Below are 19,355 nucleotides of genomic sequence, written 5' to 3'. Positions count from 1 at the left end.
ATTTAATAGGGGCGTGACTCAGATGCACATGGCATTATTCACCAAGTCTTGTAAATAACATGTTACACTGCTATTACATTGCTTACTAAAACAGAAATGGCTTGTTTGCAGCTGAGACACAACTGCATTTTTAGGGTGCAAAGGGCCTTAAGGTCCACAATGGTAACATTGAGCTGTTATGGGAAGATTTAAAATACAGGAACAGAAGCATACAGGGAATACTGTGATGGCTAAATCCAGCTAATGACTTGCTAGTCTACTCACCATGTATCATCCCATTAGCAGATTTCATCATGTTTGATCATCTTTTTGATCACAGGCAAGGCAAACTGTATTACAGTTTGTAGGAAAAAAAAAATTCAGAAGACACTGGAGAGTAAAATTATTGAAGTATGGATTGCAGTGAAAGAGGACTAAAAGCACACCAGGTCTTTCTTCTTTTTTTTTTTCCATGTTAAGTGACCTCAAAATCTAAGGAAAAGATTCAATTTCTAACCAAGATTTTCAAAACCACTAGTACAAAACACATACTTATCCAAGAGCCACACAAAATTCCTTAATCCTTGGGACACCTAGCAGCAATGATTTACATCCTCTGATGTTTCCATAAAGCTGTAGCAGTCCCCCACTTCAGGCACCCCATATGAACTTCTACACCAAGAACAGAGATGCATTTTAATGCACAGGTTACATTTTTGTTAAGAGAAGTAATTTACAGGGACATGAGACTGGAACATGATACTAGTAATCTAATCTAGATTATCAAAAATTGTACCTCCACTGTTTGAAGGATATGTTCAGCAATCAATCCTGCCATCACTCATTAATGATAAGATAACAGAGTATTCAATATCTGTACCTAACTGTACATTTGGTTGCATTATCAACCCAATTATTGCTGGAAATACTCACAAACAGGGCGATATTTTTAACTCTGTGACATTTGGCATATAGCTGTAAAAGAGGAATGAGGTAAAATTTTAAATCAGATAGATGTCATGAAAGTATAGTTTGATTCCCTCTTTTCTCTTGAGGTTAAGGAGGAAAAAGCTATTACAGAAGAGTTGTGTATTGGGGTCACACAAGAGAGCAACAACTAATATTGTCAGATATAATATAACTTGTCAGAAGCTGTACAATCAGGCCAGTGCTAAAATATTCCCATTCCCTGTGTTTATCTCTTGACCTGTTGTAGCTCTTGTTTCATCCGCATTTGGATGTCACAAATCCTTCATCCACCCCACCTTTGCACAGTATGTCCAGATGAAAACATGACTGTAGGATCCAAATGTAATATCAGTTTGTGAATAATCTGACTTTGCCCAGTGCAACAAGAGAAAAGGAAGTACAGCTCCTTCACTGACATATGCACATATTCACATATTCACATATGGGCTGTGAAAATGTGTGAAAATGCTGACGGCCTAAATCTTTAGTGAGCTGCAGGCTATGAATCCTCAGAAACCTGTAACTTAAGCAAATTTAGTCTCACTTTCACAATTTTAGCAACAGACATCTCCAGTGCAAAGCCTTCCTCTTGCTAAATTTTCAACCCTTCTTCACAAAGAAACTAAGAGGACTTAAGGCTTTCATGAAAGAAAGGTCATTAGAACTGCTTTAAGTTACATTTTTCCCCATCCACCTGAATTCTCAGAAATGGCTCTACAATTTTGCATGAAACTTTCCTAAAAACATTTGGTTAAAGTCAGGTGCCCACCACAGGAAAAACCTAGCCCAAAGTCTTCTCTTCACCAAATTTGTACGTAAACAGCACCTCTGCAGAAAAGGATGGGGCAGGGGCAGGGGCAGGGCTGGTAGACAAAAAGTTGATCATGAGCCAGCAGTGTTGCCTTGTGGTAAAGAAGGCAAATAGTATCCTGGGCTACAGTAGACATAGTACTGCCAGGAGGTCTAGGGAGCTGATCCTTCCGCTCTACTCAGCACTGATGAAGCCACACCTGGAGTCCTGTGTCCAGTTCTGGGCTCCCAAGTATAAAAGAGAGATGGACATACCATAGAGAGTCCAATAAAGGGCCACAAAGATGATGAGGGGACTGGATCTTCTCTCTTATGAGGAAAGGCTGAGAAGGACTGTTCAGCCTGGAGAAAAGCAGGCTCAGGGCGATCTTACAATGTACAGAAACACCTGAAGTGAGAGTGCAGAGAAGATGGAGCCAGGCTCTTTTCAGTGGTGCCCAGCGACAGGACAAGAGGCAAAGGCTATAGACTGACACACGGGAGGTTCCCTCTGAACATCAGGAAACACTCTTTTACTGTGAGGGTGACTGAGCACTGGCACAGGTTGCCCAGAGAAACGGTGGAGTCTCCATCCGTGAAGATATTCAAAAGCCCATCTGGACATAGTCCTGGGCCACTGGCTCTGGGTGACCCTGACTGAGCAGGGGGATTGGACAAGATGATCTCCAGAGGTCCCTGACAACCTGAACCAGTCTGTGATCCTGTGTTTCTAATTAGAAGGGGAGAGGGAGTCTTACTATTTGAAACAATGGGAACTTCAATGTTACGACAGATGATGATGTAAAAAGAATATACCTTCCTGTGTCTTCATGCCTTCAGCTGACAATATAAACAAGAATCCATTTTATGTACTACAAAGCTCAGAAGACAGCTCCAGTCATTAAAGTAACAGAAGTTTATTTAAGCCTTCCACAACAAGGTGAATTTCTTTGAGTCTGCTCAACTTTAACATTACCAGCCATAATTATGTTCCTTGATGTAATTTTGGCCATAATACTACCAATATCCACAAGAAACACGCTACGAAATTATTTTGATGTGTACAAACTGCTTTCAAGATGAGTCTCTATGGAACAAGCAGGGGCATGGTGATATTTCAGTGCTGGCTTGACTAGTTGAACTATAAAAATTTACTATTTATATTCTAATATTTTGTCCTCATCTCATTTTTTTTCTACAGTCTCATCTAAGCTGCTTCTAGACTTAAGTATTTTGACCTTCTAACTGTAACATGGCCTGTTTTTCAGAAGTAGGGATTGTGAGTGTATTCCTGTTTTCAGTAGCTTTGACCGGCCTCGTTTCTGACTTTATTCAATAGAAGAGAAAGTTATAGTCTTCTCTGGACAGCGGAACAAAATTCGGTGGATTTTTACTTGGTGAGTATTTTGTTGGAGAAAAGATAAAGGTAGACGCTTAATATAATTTACTATTATGTCACTACATGCAAGTATTTTAGAAGGATGCCTTCTTCTCCATAAGAACTATTTCTTAACACACAAAATACACCCACTTCACTCCCTCCCACCTTATAATACATGTCATGGATATAAAAAAGGGAACATTGTAACAACCACACTATTTAAATATAAAAACAAACATGAGGCACAAAAAGTCTAGGAGTACAATGAAAATTCAATTTACCAATGGTTTACATTTCCCTACACCCCTTCCAGACCGAAACCTGCTCATATCCAGTCAGCCCGTAAAACACATTTGAAAATGCCTGCACTTATCCATGAAGCTCACACATGAGGTCTTCAGCAGAGCTAAAAGCTGAGCCTACTACAATAACTATTGAGTCACAATGAAATTAAAAAAGCCAATTTAGGGGGTTTTTTGTTGGGGTATCTACTGTAATCTCTTCCACATTTTTAAAATTTGCCACAGCAAGTATATAAAAAAAAAAACCACTGTGAGAAGAATCACTCTAAAGAAGAGAAGTTCCACTAAAACTCAATATCTATTGGTTTATAGACCTAAAGGAGGACAAAACTATAAAAAATTGTGATAGCCATTCTTTGTCAAAACTATGCAAAAAGAAGAGGAAGTTGAAATTCCACAGGAACACCGAACTGAGGATGCAGTAGGAACACATGTCATCCCCAGCACACTAGTACTTAATTCTAAAATACAGCTTGAAAATAGAGTTTGGACCTATAATTATTAATAGATCCTATTAACTACTAATTAAAAGACCCAATTTGGCCTAGTTCCTGAAGGACAGGTAAAATAATAATAACAACACCCAATCTGAAGATTCAGTTTACTTCTCCTTCCAAAAAAATACAAAGGGTTTTGTATGCTCCTTTTTATCATAATATGGTATGGCAATATCATCCACATCCTAAATTCATGGTCATACTTACTACATGAGAACAATCATTTTGGATCTTAATTTAATCTAGAATTTAGATTAATACAATGCAGCATCACAGAATTACAGTCATTTTTAATATCTTCTTTGTGATGCATGCACATACCTGTGACTGCTTAGTAAAGCATAACTTTAATCCCCACTTATTCCACTATCTCGCATTACAAATGCTAGAAAAACAACAGCAGGCTTCCTGGGCTGATTATGTTCTTGGCCCTAGGAAATGCTGTCCCTGAGGACAACTGATTTTATTCACAATATCACTGTGTAAATTTGAGACTAGAGGCAGGAGGCAGCGCCAAACTGCTGTTTCAAGAGTAACAATATCTCAGTAACTGTAAAATGAAATTCATGTAACTAACTACCCAAAGGAAACTAAACTGCCTGTCTGTTCCAGCTCCCAGGCCACTGCACTGCATCTCACTCACTCCACACTTTTTCAAAGTAAGCCTGAATATTCTGTATTTGCATGTAAAAAAGAAGTAAGGAGCTATTTTAATTCCCCACAAAGAGGAGCTGCTTGCAAGAAAGAGGGCAAGCAGGTGCACAGGGACAGGATAAGCAGGGACAGAGCTGAGTGCCAGGGGAGATCAGCTCAATCTCCGTTTTGGGAACAGAGTTGGTGGCAGGGTTAAAAGATGTGCCAGATGAGGTTTCCATTGCAGGACCACTGCTATTAGGGCTCTAGTGGCCTTTCTCAGAAACAGATACCAGATTCCATTATACTTTGGCCTCTATGGGACAATCTGTGCATTCCTGAGGCACATCAGTGCTACCAATGCACCCTGTAGCCTTTCATCAGCAACTTTTCCAGTGACACAGTCATGATCCAGTCCTGACCACAAGCCTGCAGCTGTAGGTTGGCATCACACCTCATCGTCCACAACCCCCCACTGTGCTTTTGAATCATCTCCTCCTCATGGGATCCAGTGGTAGTAAAACAGAAGGCAAAGTAATCTAACATAAAAGTTTCTCTATCAAAATTAAGAACTTTACTCAGATCACTAGGCTAACCTGCTCATGGATGTACAGTTACCACTGAGGTTCAAGGGAGGAGAAAATACATGGTCAGGAGCACTGGAGGAGACCCGAAATGTCCCATTCAGCAGCAGCCTGAAGTTACACGGAGAATAATGTTTCTAAGTTTACTTCAAGTGACCCTGTACTTTTTTTTAAGTTGGGCTTTTTTTGCTTGAGAGGGTTAAGTTAAGCTAATGCCCTAAACGATCGTCATCTTTACTGCAAATGTGCTGTTACTTATTTAAAACTCAGTTTCAAAATTTAAGAACAAAAACAAATGGGAATGATTTAGGAGAGCCATGTTCACACTTGCTTTTCTTTAGGGCACATACAAAGCTGAAAGTGAGTTCATTTATTGTCTCCAGAGGGCTGGCTGGGGCATCATCAGAGAGACTATTTTTCTTTTTTCTATTTCTTTTTTCTTCTTTCTTTCTTTCTTTCTTTTTCTTGCCTTTGCTAGAGTCTGAAATAAAAGCTGGGCAATGGCAAATCGATGACTAAGCAAAGCAAACTACCTGTAGAGCATGTTCGAGGATGTAAATTACACTCAAGGGAAACGCAGTGACACGGCCCAGCTCCGCGCTCTGCTTTCAAAACGACACATCCGTCCGAGAAACGCAGGCGGGGGACTCCCAAAGTTGCTCTGCATCTTGGAGAGTATATTTTCCCCCACCGAAGGAGTCTGAGAACCTCACCACCACAACCCCCCCCCCCCCCCCCGCAACACCCGGCACAGCTCGGCAGTATCGTAACTTTTGTAATAACGACTCTCCCATCCTCCCTTCCAGAGAGCTGTAAAACCAGCCTGGCGCAGACTCCCGCCGACGTCCGCTCGGCAAACACAGCTGCAGGCAGAGCCTCCCGCCAGCCCCCCGTGCAGGGCAGGGGCTGCGGGCAGCCGCGGCAGCTACCTGTCAGCTGAGGAGCCCCGCCGCCGGCCGGGGCAGCGCTCCCCCAGCCCGGCGACGGGAGCATCCCGGCGCCCGCAGGTGCGGAGCGCGCCGCCGCGGAGGTCCCGGCGCCGCGCCCCCCCGCCCTTCCCCCGGAGCACGGGAGCCCCGGCCCGGCGCTGCCCACCCCCCCCGCCCCCCCGGGGACGGGGGCGGGCGAGCCGCCGGACCCCCTTACCTGCACGGCGGCGAGGAGCCCCAGGGCGAGGGCGAGCAGGGAGGCGGCAGTGCCCCGGCGCTGCCCCGCCGCCGCGGCCATCCTGCTCCCGCGGCGCTCCGGCGCGGCGCACCGGCGTGGCGCACCGGCGGCCGCCCGCTCCGCCGCTCCGCCGCTCCGCGCCTGCCTCGCGGCCGCCCCTACGCGCCTCTGCGAGCGGCGCGGGGTGCGCGGCGCCTCCGGGCCCCGCAGGGCAGGGAGGTGCGCGGGGGCGCGGCCCCCCGCTGCCGGGCGGCGGGGTGGGAGGCGGGGAGCCGCCGCCGCCGGTCCGCCCCCCCGCCCGCCGCCGCCGCCGCCGCCGCCGCCTCCTCCCCCGAGGATCCCCCGGGGCTCGGACGGAGCGGGCGCCGGGGAGGGTGCGCGGCGCGCAGGCGGGCGTGGGGCGCGCGCGGACGGGGCGCACGGGCCGGCTCGGGGTGCGCGGGGACGGGGCGCCCGAGCAAGGGCAGAGCGCACGGGCAGGGACGGGGGGTGCGGGCAGCGGTGGGGCGCACAGAGAGGGACGGGGTGCGGGCGAGGGCCGGGCGTGTGGCGAGGGATGGGGCGCGCAGGCAGGCAGAGGGCGTGCGGACAGGGGTGGGCCCCGCGGGCGAGGCCCCGCGAGGATGGGGCAGGCGGGGAGGGAGGGCTGAAGCAGGAGCAGGGCACGTTGGCAAGGGTGGGAGGCGGTGGCCAGCGCAAGGCAGGCAGGCGTAGCCAGTCGTGCAGGCGCAGGGTGTGCAGGTCCAGGGATGGGCCCCCTCCCGCCCTGCTGCGCTGGTCTGCTTCCTTGGATGTGCTTGCCTAGGAAGGCTTCGGGCGTTTTTAGGACACATAAGCTGAAATGCTGCTGTGCTGTAACGCTTGCTGCTCCCGTCTGTCTGGAGGTAAAGGCTGCAGGTGCTTGGCCTGGGGAGCAAAGCCCCTTCATACAGCTCTCTTAGCTGCCTTCAAGCATTCACTTAAACGTGTTGGCTAGTATCTGCAACTCCAGCATCTGCTAATAGAACAGTCAAAGTGCAAGCTGTGGCAATCAGATGAGAACATCAACCTGGCCAAATTTGTGTTGGCCGCTTGTGAAAGGTTCGTGGCAGCTCCTATAAGTCTCTTGCAAAACCACAAGAAAATGTATTGTTATTACACACATTTCTAAAGCTCCCACCGTGAGCCTATTCGAATGCTCCCATAGCGTCTGGGCACATGTGTTTACATACTTGGATTATCCCTGGAAAATGCACACCTCATTGAAGAGCCAAATAAATCATATGGGAATCCTAAATAAAACTATATGTTGATGAAGCAGTGTGTGCATGGACTAAGGACTGCCACATTTCTCTTCATCTTTTATGCGTTATGTCAGCCATTGTTGAGAAAGTCTTTGCCCTGTGCGGAGAAGGCATGTTGGGTTTAAGGCTCAGATCTGCACATGAAATCATAACAGCTCTTCTACATTGAGATTTACAATGTATTTCGTCTGATAACTCTCTACAACCTATTATTTATACAACAAACAGAAGTGCCATGGTTAACATTTTCGAAATGCTCTTTCAAGTACAGCTACGTAAAGCACAGTAGCTTGAATTAAAAAGTGCTTGCTTACTCAAGTACACCCAGGAATAATCTATGAATATGCATGACAGATGAACTTCTGGAATTTTTGTTTCGTTCTAAAGACATTTGGTTGGGCAAAGATGTAAACATTCTGTGGTTCTTGGTTCTATTAGCATGTAATTATAGAGGTTAAGGCTCCTGTATGCATGGAGTAGTGTGGTCTAAAATATGTCATAAATGCTGCATAATCCAAGAAATGCAATTTGGCTGAAGAAAACATGACATCCAATTTGTCAGGAATGAGCTGTTTAAAAGTTTCATGTTGCAAACTCTGCTTATCTTTTAAGAAATAAGGAGGACGTTTCCTGGCATTTACAACATGAAGGGCCTGAGGGTTCAGTGTAAAACCAAGCTATATTTTAATTGTCAGGAAATGTTTTATTGACAATCGTTACTATTTACATTATGAATTCTGTGTTATTAGCATATAAAATGTAAGATTCCTCTATTCTCACACCGACTTTCTAGCTGCAGGTGATTTTACACTCCTTTGATATTGAAAGTGTAGTATTGTTGTCTAACAGTGATATAACAAAAAAAAAAGTTATTTTTCTTGCAGTTGTGTCTAGAAGAACAGTAGAGTTATGCATTAATGATTCTGAGAAAAAAAAGCTTTCTGAAAGTGTCTTCCCAATTAAATGGACATGAAGACATTTGACAATGCTATTTTTAACCAGAGAAGAACTTAACAGAACTTACAGAAGTATGCATCTTATTCTTTTGTGAGACTCACAACAATATTGCCAGGCACAAGATATCAAAGCTATACTGTCTTCAGCCCAAGGATCTGAGAAGACTTAGGAAGATTTAAGATCTTTTAAGATCTAAGAAAAGATCAAGGCTTTATGTGTAGGGAGTGAATGTATGTAAGGAGATTTCCTAAGGAATGACTCTCCTTGTTCAGAAAAAGAGACATGTTAACAACTTTGCAGTAGTTTTTAGCATTAGCCAGAAGAAAGCAAATAATATGCTTAGCAAGAATATGCTTTTCTCCACATTTAGAATGCAGGCAGGGTACGCTCTTAGAAAATCTAACCTTTTCTTAATCTTTTCCTCCCAGCAACATTGCCTTGGTATTACAAGATAGGATTGTTCTGTATGTCTGTTTCCTATATAACTTCGTTATATCCTGCAGAAAAGGCAATGCATTTTTAAACACAGATTTGCAGCTCTAAATTCAGGTAGAGCCTCCAAGCAGGCATAATATATGGTAGGTCAATGTTAAATCAAATATCTGAGGCTTTAGGCATTTTCCTACATCATTCTCAGAATTACACAGCATGTTTGGGCGAAATGCCCCCCTCTGCACTACAATAGTGATGTCCCATTGCTCTCAGTATTTCTGCAGGATTAATTCCAGGGGCCCAGGTTTTCCAGCAGCTCAGAAGCTACAATGGGAGATGCATTTCCATTTAGATATTCACAGTTCCCACTTAGGTGCTTGCATAAATAGAACTTGCATCAGTGAGCAGGAGTTTGTGCTGTAAATACACAATCCTTTTGTAAATGTAGAAAGTTGTTGTGATACGTTGGTCCTGCTTAGATGGTTGGGGGATTCTGAATGTGGGAGCCCTCAGGTGTCTCACAGGGTAGGTAGGCCCTTCATTCTTGTATATCACCTGCTGCTCAGTGTAGGCAGTGAAGAGCCCCAGTACTTTTGAAAGAATATACAATATGTGTACAATATGTTTCCTTTCTTTCCTCCACTGCTTGCCAGTGATACAATGATTTTCAGCTTGTTTGGCAGTTTCCATTCCATAGGTAGAGTTCGCTCAGGTACAGGGTGGATGAAGTACATTGTATAAGTATCTTCAGATTCCTTTTCTTCTGCATTTTTAACTACACATTATTCAAAACCAGTTAGAAGTACCAAACATGATGTTTCTTTATAGTTAATGTCTGGCATGACTTTGACTTGAACCTTAGAAGTTAAATAAATGATAACCAGTGGTGGAAGTGTTTTATGCAGAAAACAGCAATGTTTGAAATACTAAATTTGTTAGTGAGCTAAAGTTTTTATTCTTGAAAAGTTAATAATTTTCCTTAGAGCATGCAGTTTTGATAGTGTAGTTCCACCCCAGATGGTGAAACTGAAAGGGATTCAACCTCTAGAAATATGCCTTACTACCAGTGCTAAAAACAGTGAAGCAGGATATCTACAACTCCTCTCCTCTCCTCTCCATTTTTCCTTTGCCATTTTCCATTTCCTAAACCAAAAAAATCTAGCATTTTGCTGGCTATATGCTTGCACCAATCAGATTTCATCTGTTGGCATCCGAGCAATCACTTTTTAACTTTAGCTGCTCTACTTCTCTGTGATCTTTCTCTACTGTCATCTGTCTTTGGAGACACTCAGCCAGCAAACATCTGATTATTCCAGAGATGGTCTTTCAGAGTCTTCAGAATCAGGCCCCTTCAGAATTGTTTCAGAGTAACAGAATATAGTGAATTAGTGAAAAAGTCACAGAAATTCAGGAATCACCACAGAAAAAGAACAAATAATTCATACACAAATTTAAATATTAAAACTACTTTTTATGCAAAGCAACATTATATCTGTACAGTGGTAGAAACTTATCAATGGGGTTATCTTTCTATATTCAAAGTTTATTGGAAGCAGTTCAGAGATAGAGAAGCCAGACTGAACTAACTAATTGGATGAAATGTTTACGTGTTTGGAACACTTAATCTCTTCATTTTGGCTTGTTCAAAACTCAGAATGTGACAGCATTTGTTTTTCTTAACTTATAAAAAATGACATCACAAACTCTTAAGAAGTTAAACAATACAGCACAATTTCAGGATTATTTTTTTTTTCGTGTGTGTGTTTTGAATACTTGCGTGTTTCATGGAAGAAAACCTGTTATTTATATAAGAGCTCCCAGCAGAGACTGCATCTAAAACACTTAACATTCCAAAGTATAATAACACATATAAACTCTGTTGGGTGAGGCTTTCTGGGTGAGGCTTAACTAGCTATACAAGATCTAGGATTAATAACAATAAAAAGTTGTTGAAATTGTCATAGAGTGTTTAAAGACCTTCCCAAAGCACTTACCATCTGCTGTTCCCCAAGGATAAAATACTAAGATACGTAACATTTGTGGAAGAGGCAGACTGATGCAGAAGTTTTTCCTGATTCCCTTAGCACCTCACCTGTAGCTTAAAAGTCTCTGTACTTAGGATGTAATCAGGAAACAGTCACATATAATGTACTGAATTTAGTTTTGGACTACATTTAGTAGGACTATGATTTTTCAAGAATGTACGGGGTTTTTAAGATATTTCCTTTATCCAAATAAGGAAGCCCCAGAAGTGGAAGTCAACAATGCTGCCAAAATATGTGGTCATGTCTACAGTAAGAAGTGCATCAGTGCAGGGCGGTTCTGGGACAGCCTCCTCTAGCAGTTCTCCATCGTGATTTAGGGAAAAGGGATGACAATAGCAAAAAAAAAAAATGCAACTTTCTTGGCTTGTGAATGCAGTTAGTGATGTCAAACAGTGTATAAACCCAAACTGGTGGACAGAATCCAGCAGGTCTCAAAGTTACTTGCTAGTATCCTTTTACACAGGGCAAGGTAGATCCATCCCACGAAAAGCGCTGCAACATCGCAGGGAAGGAAGCCTCTCCCAGATCTATTTAAAATCTGTTATCTGTTAGGATGAATCCTGTTCTTCATCCTGTACCTGCAATCCTTGGTCTCTTCTCAAGTGCTAGAGGAAGAGACAGGTGGTAGCTAAACTCTGTCCCCTCCTTCCTCTTCCTCAACTCTTTTCAAGTGGTTTAATCACTCAGAAAAGGGGATGGGAGCAGAATACAGTCATCAGCATTTGAATATGCTGTGTAAGGAGCTGTGGAGAAAGAGATTCACCTTTTTGTTGACCTGTAAATGACCATTTGCGGTGTAGACTTCAGTATTTCAGCATGGTGTATTTACCCCCTCATGGAAGATGAAGTGGCATAGGAAATGCTCTGTTGATATATAGGAGCTGTCAGACAGTTACATGTTCCATCCCCAGAAACCATTCTCTGCTTCAGCAAAATGGCAATCTCTGACATGGCTTAAGTATTTGTTTGTATATTTTGGTGCTTTTTTTTTCTCATTAAAACATCATGCTAGCATAGAATCAGGGCATTTTTTTGTTACTTTTGTGTACTTACAGCATACCTGGAAAACTCTTTCCTGAGGTTTGGTATTTATTCCAAAACAAGTAATGGCAATTCCTACATTCTGTCATAGTGCTTTAGGAATATGACTTTTGGAGTTTATTAAGTATTTCTTATTTGTCTTATCTGATAATAAAAATAAGCAGTCTTATTTACCTCCTAAGGAACTTTTCATTAGTATGAGCTTTTGCTCATGATGCTCTCATCCTTAGTGATATTAATTGTAATTAAAATAAAAATAGGCTTTCTCCCTCTAAATTAGATTGTCATCCACAGACCTCTTCTGAAGTACCAAACATAACAATGGCTTCTATTAACCTGTTTCTTTGGCCCTGTTTTGGAGCAAAATCCAGTCTTTTGGGACATACAATCTAATGGAAAGATTTATAACAGCAGGGAATGAAAATGCAAGAAGTAAACATCCAAGCCCTTTGACTTCCAAACATTTGATTAAAAAAAATAAATCCATAAGTGATTTCATACAATTGTTTCATTTGCACTGTTCAGATGCTAGTAAATTGCCATCAGATTATCTTTCCAAAGCACTATGTTACTGAAATTTTAGGTCAGTATCTATTGTTTTACTTGAATCTAAACTTGATCCCTTGCTCCTGCATCACTTCAAACACTTAACTCTCCAGGGCAAAAATATTTCTGAGCTAATGTCATTCAGTGTTTGGTACAGAGCACCAAATGTCATAGTCAAGAAGTTGACTGGACAACATTGTCACTGCACTTTTCGGCATGAAACACTACTTATTTTACATAAGATGATGAACTGAAGATTGGAGCCACATGCCACTTTTACTGTGTCAGCCTGAAAGCTAGCAACCTGAAGCAATTCTGTATTTAAAGATCTGTTCCAAGACTTCATTTTTACAGACTGAAAAGCAAAAGGCACCATTTTGATAACATATGCTGACTTACTGTATAAGACAGGCCATAGGACTTCCTGAACTAATGTGAACTATGGCCTTATCAATTTTATCCTCTGACAAACTTAGGTAGATTTGATTCTCTGAGTCTTTTCTTAATCATTCATTTGGCTGTTCTCAGAGCCTTCTCTAGTTTAGCATCCTGCATGAGTTATGGATGTAAGAAAACGATCAGCAATACTTTCATCTGTGCTAGGTACGCTGGTAATATCAGCTGTTCACCACTAGCTAGTTTTCATTTTTTACACATCCAATGGTTGAATAAAACCTTTTGGCCACTGTATCACTGGCTCATAGTATCAACTGTAACCTACAAATCTTTTCCAGAGTGTCTGTTTCCTAGGTAGAGTCTTCTGTCCTATAATATTAGTTGTGTTTCTTTGGAGACACAGGTAGGAACACATTTGATTTAACAAAATACACATAGTCCACTTCACAAAAAGTCCAAATCATTCTCTATTACTCAGAGCCTATTATTATATAAATCAAGTCAGTGTAATTCCCAGCATTTGGGGGTTATCTGCATGTTTTTATTGAATGGTCAAGTTCCTTCCTGACATGTTGACTTCGGGTGCATAGAGTAGCAGCTGTTTTGGAAGCTTTGTTCCTCTTTTCATTCCTTCCTTCTCCGCTGAAGATGGATCAACTTTCCACAAAAGCAGAACTATTTACTTTATTCCTTGTCAGCTCTTTATAGCCATAATCTGGCTTCATTTGCTTACAGCACAGGAAGATTTTTTCAAGAGGATAACTTAATCTTTTTCCTCTTGCATCCTCCAAAAATTGCAGAAGTTATTTGTAAGCTCTAAGGTATTCTGTGCTCCGTTGTTTTTTGAAAGAGTTATTGAAAACCGAAATGTTTTAATGACATAAGCCATCCAGTTGCAGCATTTTTATTTTTTTTTTATTTTATTCCAACTTGTTCTCTCCCAGTAGTGAATTCACTTTCATATATCAGTCTGAGGTATAGGGGAGCAGACCACCCACAATTCCTCAAGTTAAAAGGCCACATAAACAATCCACTTTTTTGAAAATTGGGTCCATGAGAACTACTCATGAGCCCAAATATTCTCTCCTGCCAGAACAATTTGACCAATTTTTGCAGAGTTACATTTGATCAGCAGTTGGGTGAAAGCAGAATTAGGCCGAAAATCTTTGATGAGCCTAGGCTGTCTGTGTGAAAGGGAGGCAACTGTTGCATGGAAAAATTGCCAGCATAGAATATCTTCTTTTAACCTAACATATACAGTTTATGCATAGTGAAAACATTTACATTCACCACTGGCATGCACACATAACCAAACTACTTTTCTCCTTCCTAGTAATGATGAGAGAACAGCCCATGTGCTCATGAAGACAAAAGCAACCTGAAAAGTTTAGGCAGTCTTATCTTCTCCTTTAGCATCAAGAAACGTCACATGTCAGTGTTAAAGTGCAACTGTAAAATAAAATAGAAATCCTGTTCATGTTCTGCACAAAACAGAAACAGTAGCCAACAATAATGCACATTATATCCTGACAGTTTGAAGCAGAACATTATGAAATTTGGCAGGTGCACACTGGACTTGCTGGACCCATACGTGGAAAAAACTGTTCTCTCCTTTTTAGAGTAACAGCAGTAACTCCGCACCAGTGATCTGGAGATGATTCAGTGAAGAACAAGCTCTGAACCAGGCATTTGGTCAGCAGCTTAGCCATAAAGCAAATTTATCTCCCTTTCTACTGACTGATACTCATTTATCTGAAATTTTGTTTCATGAACAAGTAATTGAAGTGTCAATAGTTTAAAAGCTCACCTTTCTTTGCATTTAGGACAGCTGTTTCTTTTGGATTGCAGTCTCCTTGCCTATCTAGCCTAAAGCAAGGGTCCTCCTACCTAGAGAGAGTCAGCAAATACTAGTCAGATGGCATTTGAACAGAATATTGCTGCTGTTACATTAGCTTCTGTACAACATTGACATAAATGAGGACAGGAAAGCCAGCAACTGGTAGAACTGAATAGAGATGTGTTTCAGATGGAAAACAAAGAAGTAAGACAAATGTTAACAGGTTAATCCCATGGCCCTTGAAGCCTATTGATAAGCTGTGGATCAGATGCAGTCTTCTGAAATACCATTTCAGAAGTCAGAAAAGTTCAGTCCTACTAGTGGGGAAGTAATTGGTGCCTGACAAGAAAGCCAGTGATACCCTCTTATGTGAGATATAAAAAGTCATGCCCAGCTGTGTTAAGTCCTAGCTTGTGTTCAATTTTTTGTGTATACCTGTGTAAATCTCTTACCACGTTTCATTCCATTTTAACACAGGCTAAAACTCATTATAAAACTCCAGGTGATGTTTTTATTTAAAGACTTTTATTCAACTTGTTGATACTCAGAGAGCAAGTCTACAGCTCCATATCACTAAGAATTTTCCTCTTCACCTTCTCTCACAAAGTTTTCAAAGTGGAACCCTTACAAGATGAAAAAATTAACTTTTTGAAAATTGAAAGATGATCATGTTACAGCCACAAGATGTCACTGAGGCTAAAAAATCACTATCAGGCAAAGTGGGCTAGACATACTGCAAGGAAAATAACTAGTTCTAAAACATGGTGTACAGAAAGTATCAGGGACAGGTTACATTGTCAGTCTCCAGCTATCTGATGACAACTAGGCACAAACGTCCACTGTCCTGGCACACAGTTGACTAAATTCTAGCATGCATGGCACAGCCGATGTCTGTCCAACACTGACAGGCACAACCTCATCCAAGCAGGCTACTGATTTCCCCTAATATGGCAGCTCCTGCATAAATAGTTAAAAACAAGGAGCCGGCAAGATGAGCTCAGCAGGGAGCCGGCAAGATGAGCTCAGCAGTAGCTTTTCCTAGGGCTCCACAGGTTTATATTCCAGTAACGCTGGAGACTAACTCCTGCCCTAGAGAAAGTATACAGTGGACCAGGCTTCCTCCTCCTCTGCTACAGGAGTCCCATCAGTCAGGATAAGGTCTCACAGTATGAAGGAAGGTGAGAACTCACCTTCTAGTTCTACTTATGCCTTTTTTGAAATAGAGTAGAAGATGCCTATGCACAGCATCTAAACAGTTGGCACTGATTTTAACACTCTGCAGCCTGCTCCATAACTCACCAGGGACACCCTAAGGGATCAATAGCTGCTCTCCAGTCTGAAGAGCCTGCTGCTCTCATGGGCAGTACAGAACTAGACTGCTAGCTGCATGTATAAATGCTTCACAAACTTTTTTCCTTTCTTTATCAGGGGAAAAAAAAAAAAAAGAAAAGAAAAGATATTTTTAGAATATAAGTTCCTTTTAAGACTTCCACTTTACAAACTATACTCTGCCCTAACAATCATTTCCAGGCACTTCAATTACATACTACCTTGAATTTTGCCTTTTGCCTTAGAATTTCTCAAGATATCTTTGATGTTATGCAAATAGGAGCATCAACAGTTATTCCAAAATTGCTCTGCAGCTGATTTTTGTTCATCCATGTGTAACAAAGAGGAGAAGAAAAGTGAAGGGCAGAACATGAGGAATACACAATCCAATATAGCTTTTGGCTAATACATGCTATCAAACTGGATAAGATGAAGAGCTACTAGTAGTCAAATCTGATTACTGATTTATGATCTTGTACTAATGTCTAACTAAATTTTACATCTTTTAATAAAACCCTTCAAGCTTTGGAAAATGCAGTGCATCAAAAGTTTATGAGAAGTTAAACATTTGGTTAAAAAAAAAAAAAAAAAAGGGAAAGAACCTCCAGTGTTTATGGTAAATATATCTTGGTTACCTTGGCGCAAATCACAGCTGACTACAGACTAAAATCATGCTTCCAAGAACTCCCAGATTTTAGTGATTTGCGTTCAGTTTTAGTGGACCTGAACATAGGTGCTAGCGTCTGTTGCATTCTTTATCAAAATATAAACCCAAGTCACCCAGTTTAGGGAAGGTGTGGCTTTAGATCTGCATTTTGCAGGTTCTATCCTTTTTTCCAGCTTGCAGTTAAAAAATGAGAGAAAGAATAACTAACTTAAAAAGTCTTCACACATCACTAATAAAATAAAATAAAATTGCTGCCAGTTTTCAGAGCTCTATTTTGAGCTGTTTTGAGCCTAAAAGGATTCACATTACAGAAGCTGTCTCTGCCACTGTTTAAGAGTCTCTGCAAAAAATGCCAAGCAATCAGTACACTAAGCACCAGTAGTGTACTCCTCTTTCATTCCCTTCCAGGCCAAGGTGAAAATATGTTGTGGGGCACCATGGTACCATCTATTCTCGATCTGCAGATTGTGATATAGCACATTCCATAAACACAGACATCTGAACACCATTTAAAATAGCTGTTCATATCATAAAAGCATAGGTCTGGTTTATGCCAACTACGTTCCCTGCTGAAAAAAATATGAAGAACAATACTGTAAAGAACACTCAAATGAAGAAAGATTCTCACTTTCACTGAAGTAAATACTCAAAGATCTGACACTGCAGAAAATCAGATTCCAAAATGCAAATCCCTGATTTTGTTACATAAAAATCTTTACTTAATGATCTGTATATATGTTTTGAATACTGCTTCACAGAAAAATTAAAAACTGTCCTAAAATCTATTCAAAATTTCAAATAAAAAAAATTATTTGATTAGTCTTTACAATAATTAAAACCTATCACCTTCCTTTGAGGTAGTATCTATGCAGCTATCTATTCCTTTATCATGCCTGTCTGGAGGACAGAAGCACAGGTAGAGTTAGGCTGCATCATAGTGCCATTACCAGTTTCTTAAAGGAGAGTTTTAATCAGTTCTTCACTAGACATTGGAGAAGTGTCATCATCCTTGCATTCTACATGACATTCATTCTTTTAAGTAATAACAGAAAGTGTTAGCAAACATTAAAAAGCTGTTACATACTATAATGCTGATTTCTACATATGAGGTTTTTTGTTGTTTTTTTCTTTGTTTATATAGCAGTAAACTGCTTTCTGATAAGAACCATAAAGTAAAGCATGGATACTGCTAGTATTCAGTTTTACTTAAGAAATACCTTCTGCTGGAAGAAGAAAGTAGCCTTTTACCTCTTGATTAAGATCATTTGTTCATAGTACCAGTCTCTTTCTTGTGGACATTTGCCCACTTGGAACAAGATTTACACCAGGAAACCACATCATAACAGCATTAAGGTTAATGTGAGTAACTGAAGGCACATGAACATTTCAACCTTAACCACAATTATAAATTAACTCCTTTGCCTTTACAAATAAACCGTGGACTTCCAAAATGCCCACGTCAGACTTCCTTTGTGAAGCAAGAGTGAACATGGACCTTATACAGGGAAAATAGGAACTCTGCCTTTTTTAAGCAGAAATTAAAAAATCACGCACGTTCAATAACTACACATACACCCCCACACACACCCCAGTTCAAACTTTTGGATGACAAGTAGAGATGTTATTTATTAAATTTAGGGTGCTTTCAGACAGTGGACCAATAGCACAAGGAATAATTTGGTCTTTTTTACTTTCCTCTGCTCTTAGTGACATCACTTCCAACCTACAATGCTGCCATCTAACTGCTGCTATCTAACAAGAATTGCCAAAGAGGATCAATGAGAGTTGCATTTGGAAAGCAAGCTCTTTCTAGAGCTGGAATTGGCCAATGCTTTGCAGTTACCTAACCACAAATATGCCACATAGAAAACTGCAACTCCATGTACAAAGATATATGTAAAAGCCATGGACAAATTATTGACACATGTAATGGATCTGCAAAAGTTACCCTGTAAAACTCTGTGCATCAGCACAAGATATAAATCTTTGCATGTGAATGTATTGGTAGGTAATGAAAGTGGACACTGAACCTTATTTGCAAAATTCTGTTAGCTTTGAAAATTAAAATTGTTTCACAGAAAATTTACCTCAGGGAATTTAAATGTATCCACAAAAGCTAACATATGCTTAAAACAAGCATTTCACACTTCACTACAATGGAACTACTATCCACCTTAAGTGAATTCCATATTTTATTGGGGGGTTGATGAGAGCAGAGTTTGCTTGGAGGGTTAATATAAATAGATAAGGAGTCTCTGTGACTTGTTTGTGCAGCATTCCACACTTTCCTAAAAAAGGCTACGAATATTGCAAAAGGTGCATAAATTCTTCCTGAACTGATCCCTTCAGGGCTAAATCAAAATTAGCATTCAGACTGAGTGAATAAAGACAGACATGTTTAATTATATTGCCAAGCAATATTAACTTCAAAATATATTAAAAGCCTACAGCCCATCAGTCTAAAAGAAAACAATTTGAAAGCCTCAATTGCCTTTTTCTCATTGGGTTTTATCAATTATGG

The 19,355-nt window shown here is 41.0% G+C and overlaps 1 protein-coding gene across 2 annotated transcripts in view; it reads right to left on the bottom strand.

The window, feature by feature from the left end:
- The window catches only part of ADAMTSL1 (ADAMTS like 1), a 482,116-nt gene extending 475,653 nt beyond the window's left edge, over nucleotides 1–6,463 (bottom strand). Inside the window, exon 1 of one of the 2 annotated variants that reach the window (XM_069777337.1) lies at nucleotides 6,281–6,463. In XM_069777337.1, coding sequence (XP_069633438.1) covers nucleotides 6,281–6,361 — 81 coding nt within the window. In that variant the 5' untranslated portion in view covers nucleotides 6,362–6,463. The remainder of the gene's footprint in view (nucleotides 1–6,280) is intronic. The other variant, XM_069777336.1, reaches the window with a different exon arrangement.
- Between the last annotated feature and the right edge of the window lie 12,892 nt (nucleotides 6,464–19,355).

This window comes from Haliaeetus albicilla, chromosome Z, assembly GCF_947461875.1.
Source record: "Haliaeetus albicilla chromosome Z, bHalAlb1.1, whole genome shotgun sequence".
Classification (NCBI taxonomy): domain Eukaryota; kingdom Metazoa; phylum Chordata; class Aves; order Accipitriformes; family Accipitridae; genus Haliaeetus; species Haliaeetus albicilla.
This window is presented reverse-complemented; position numbering and strand designations above follow the sequence as displayed.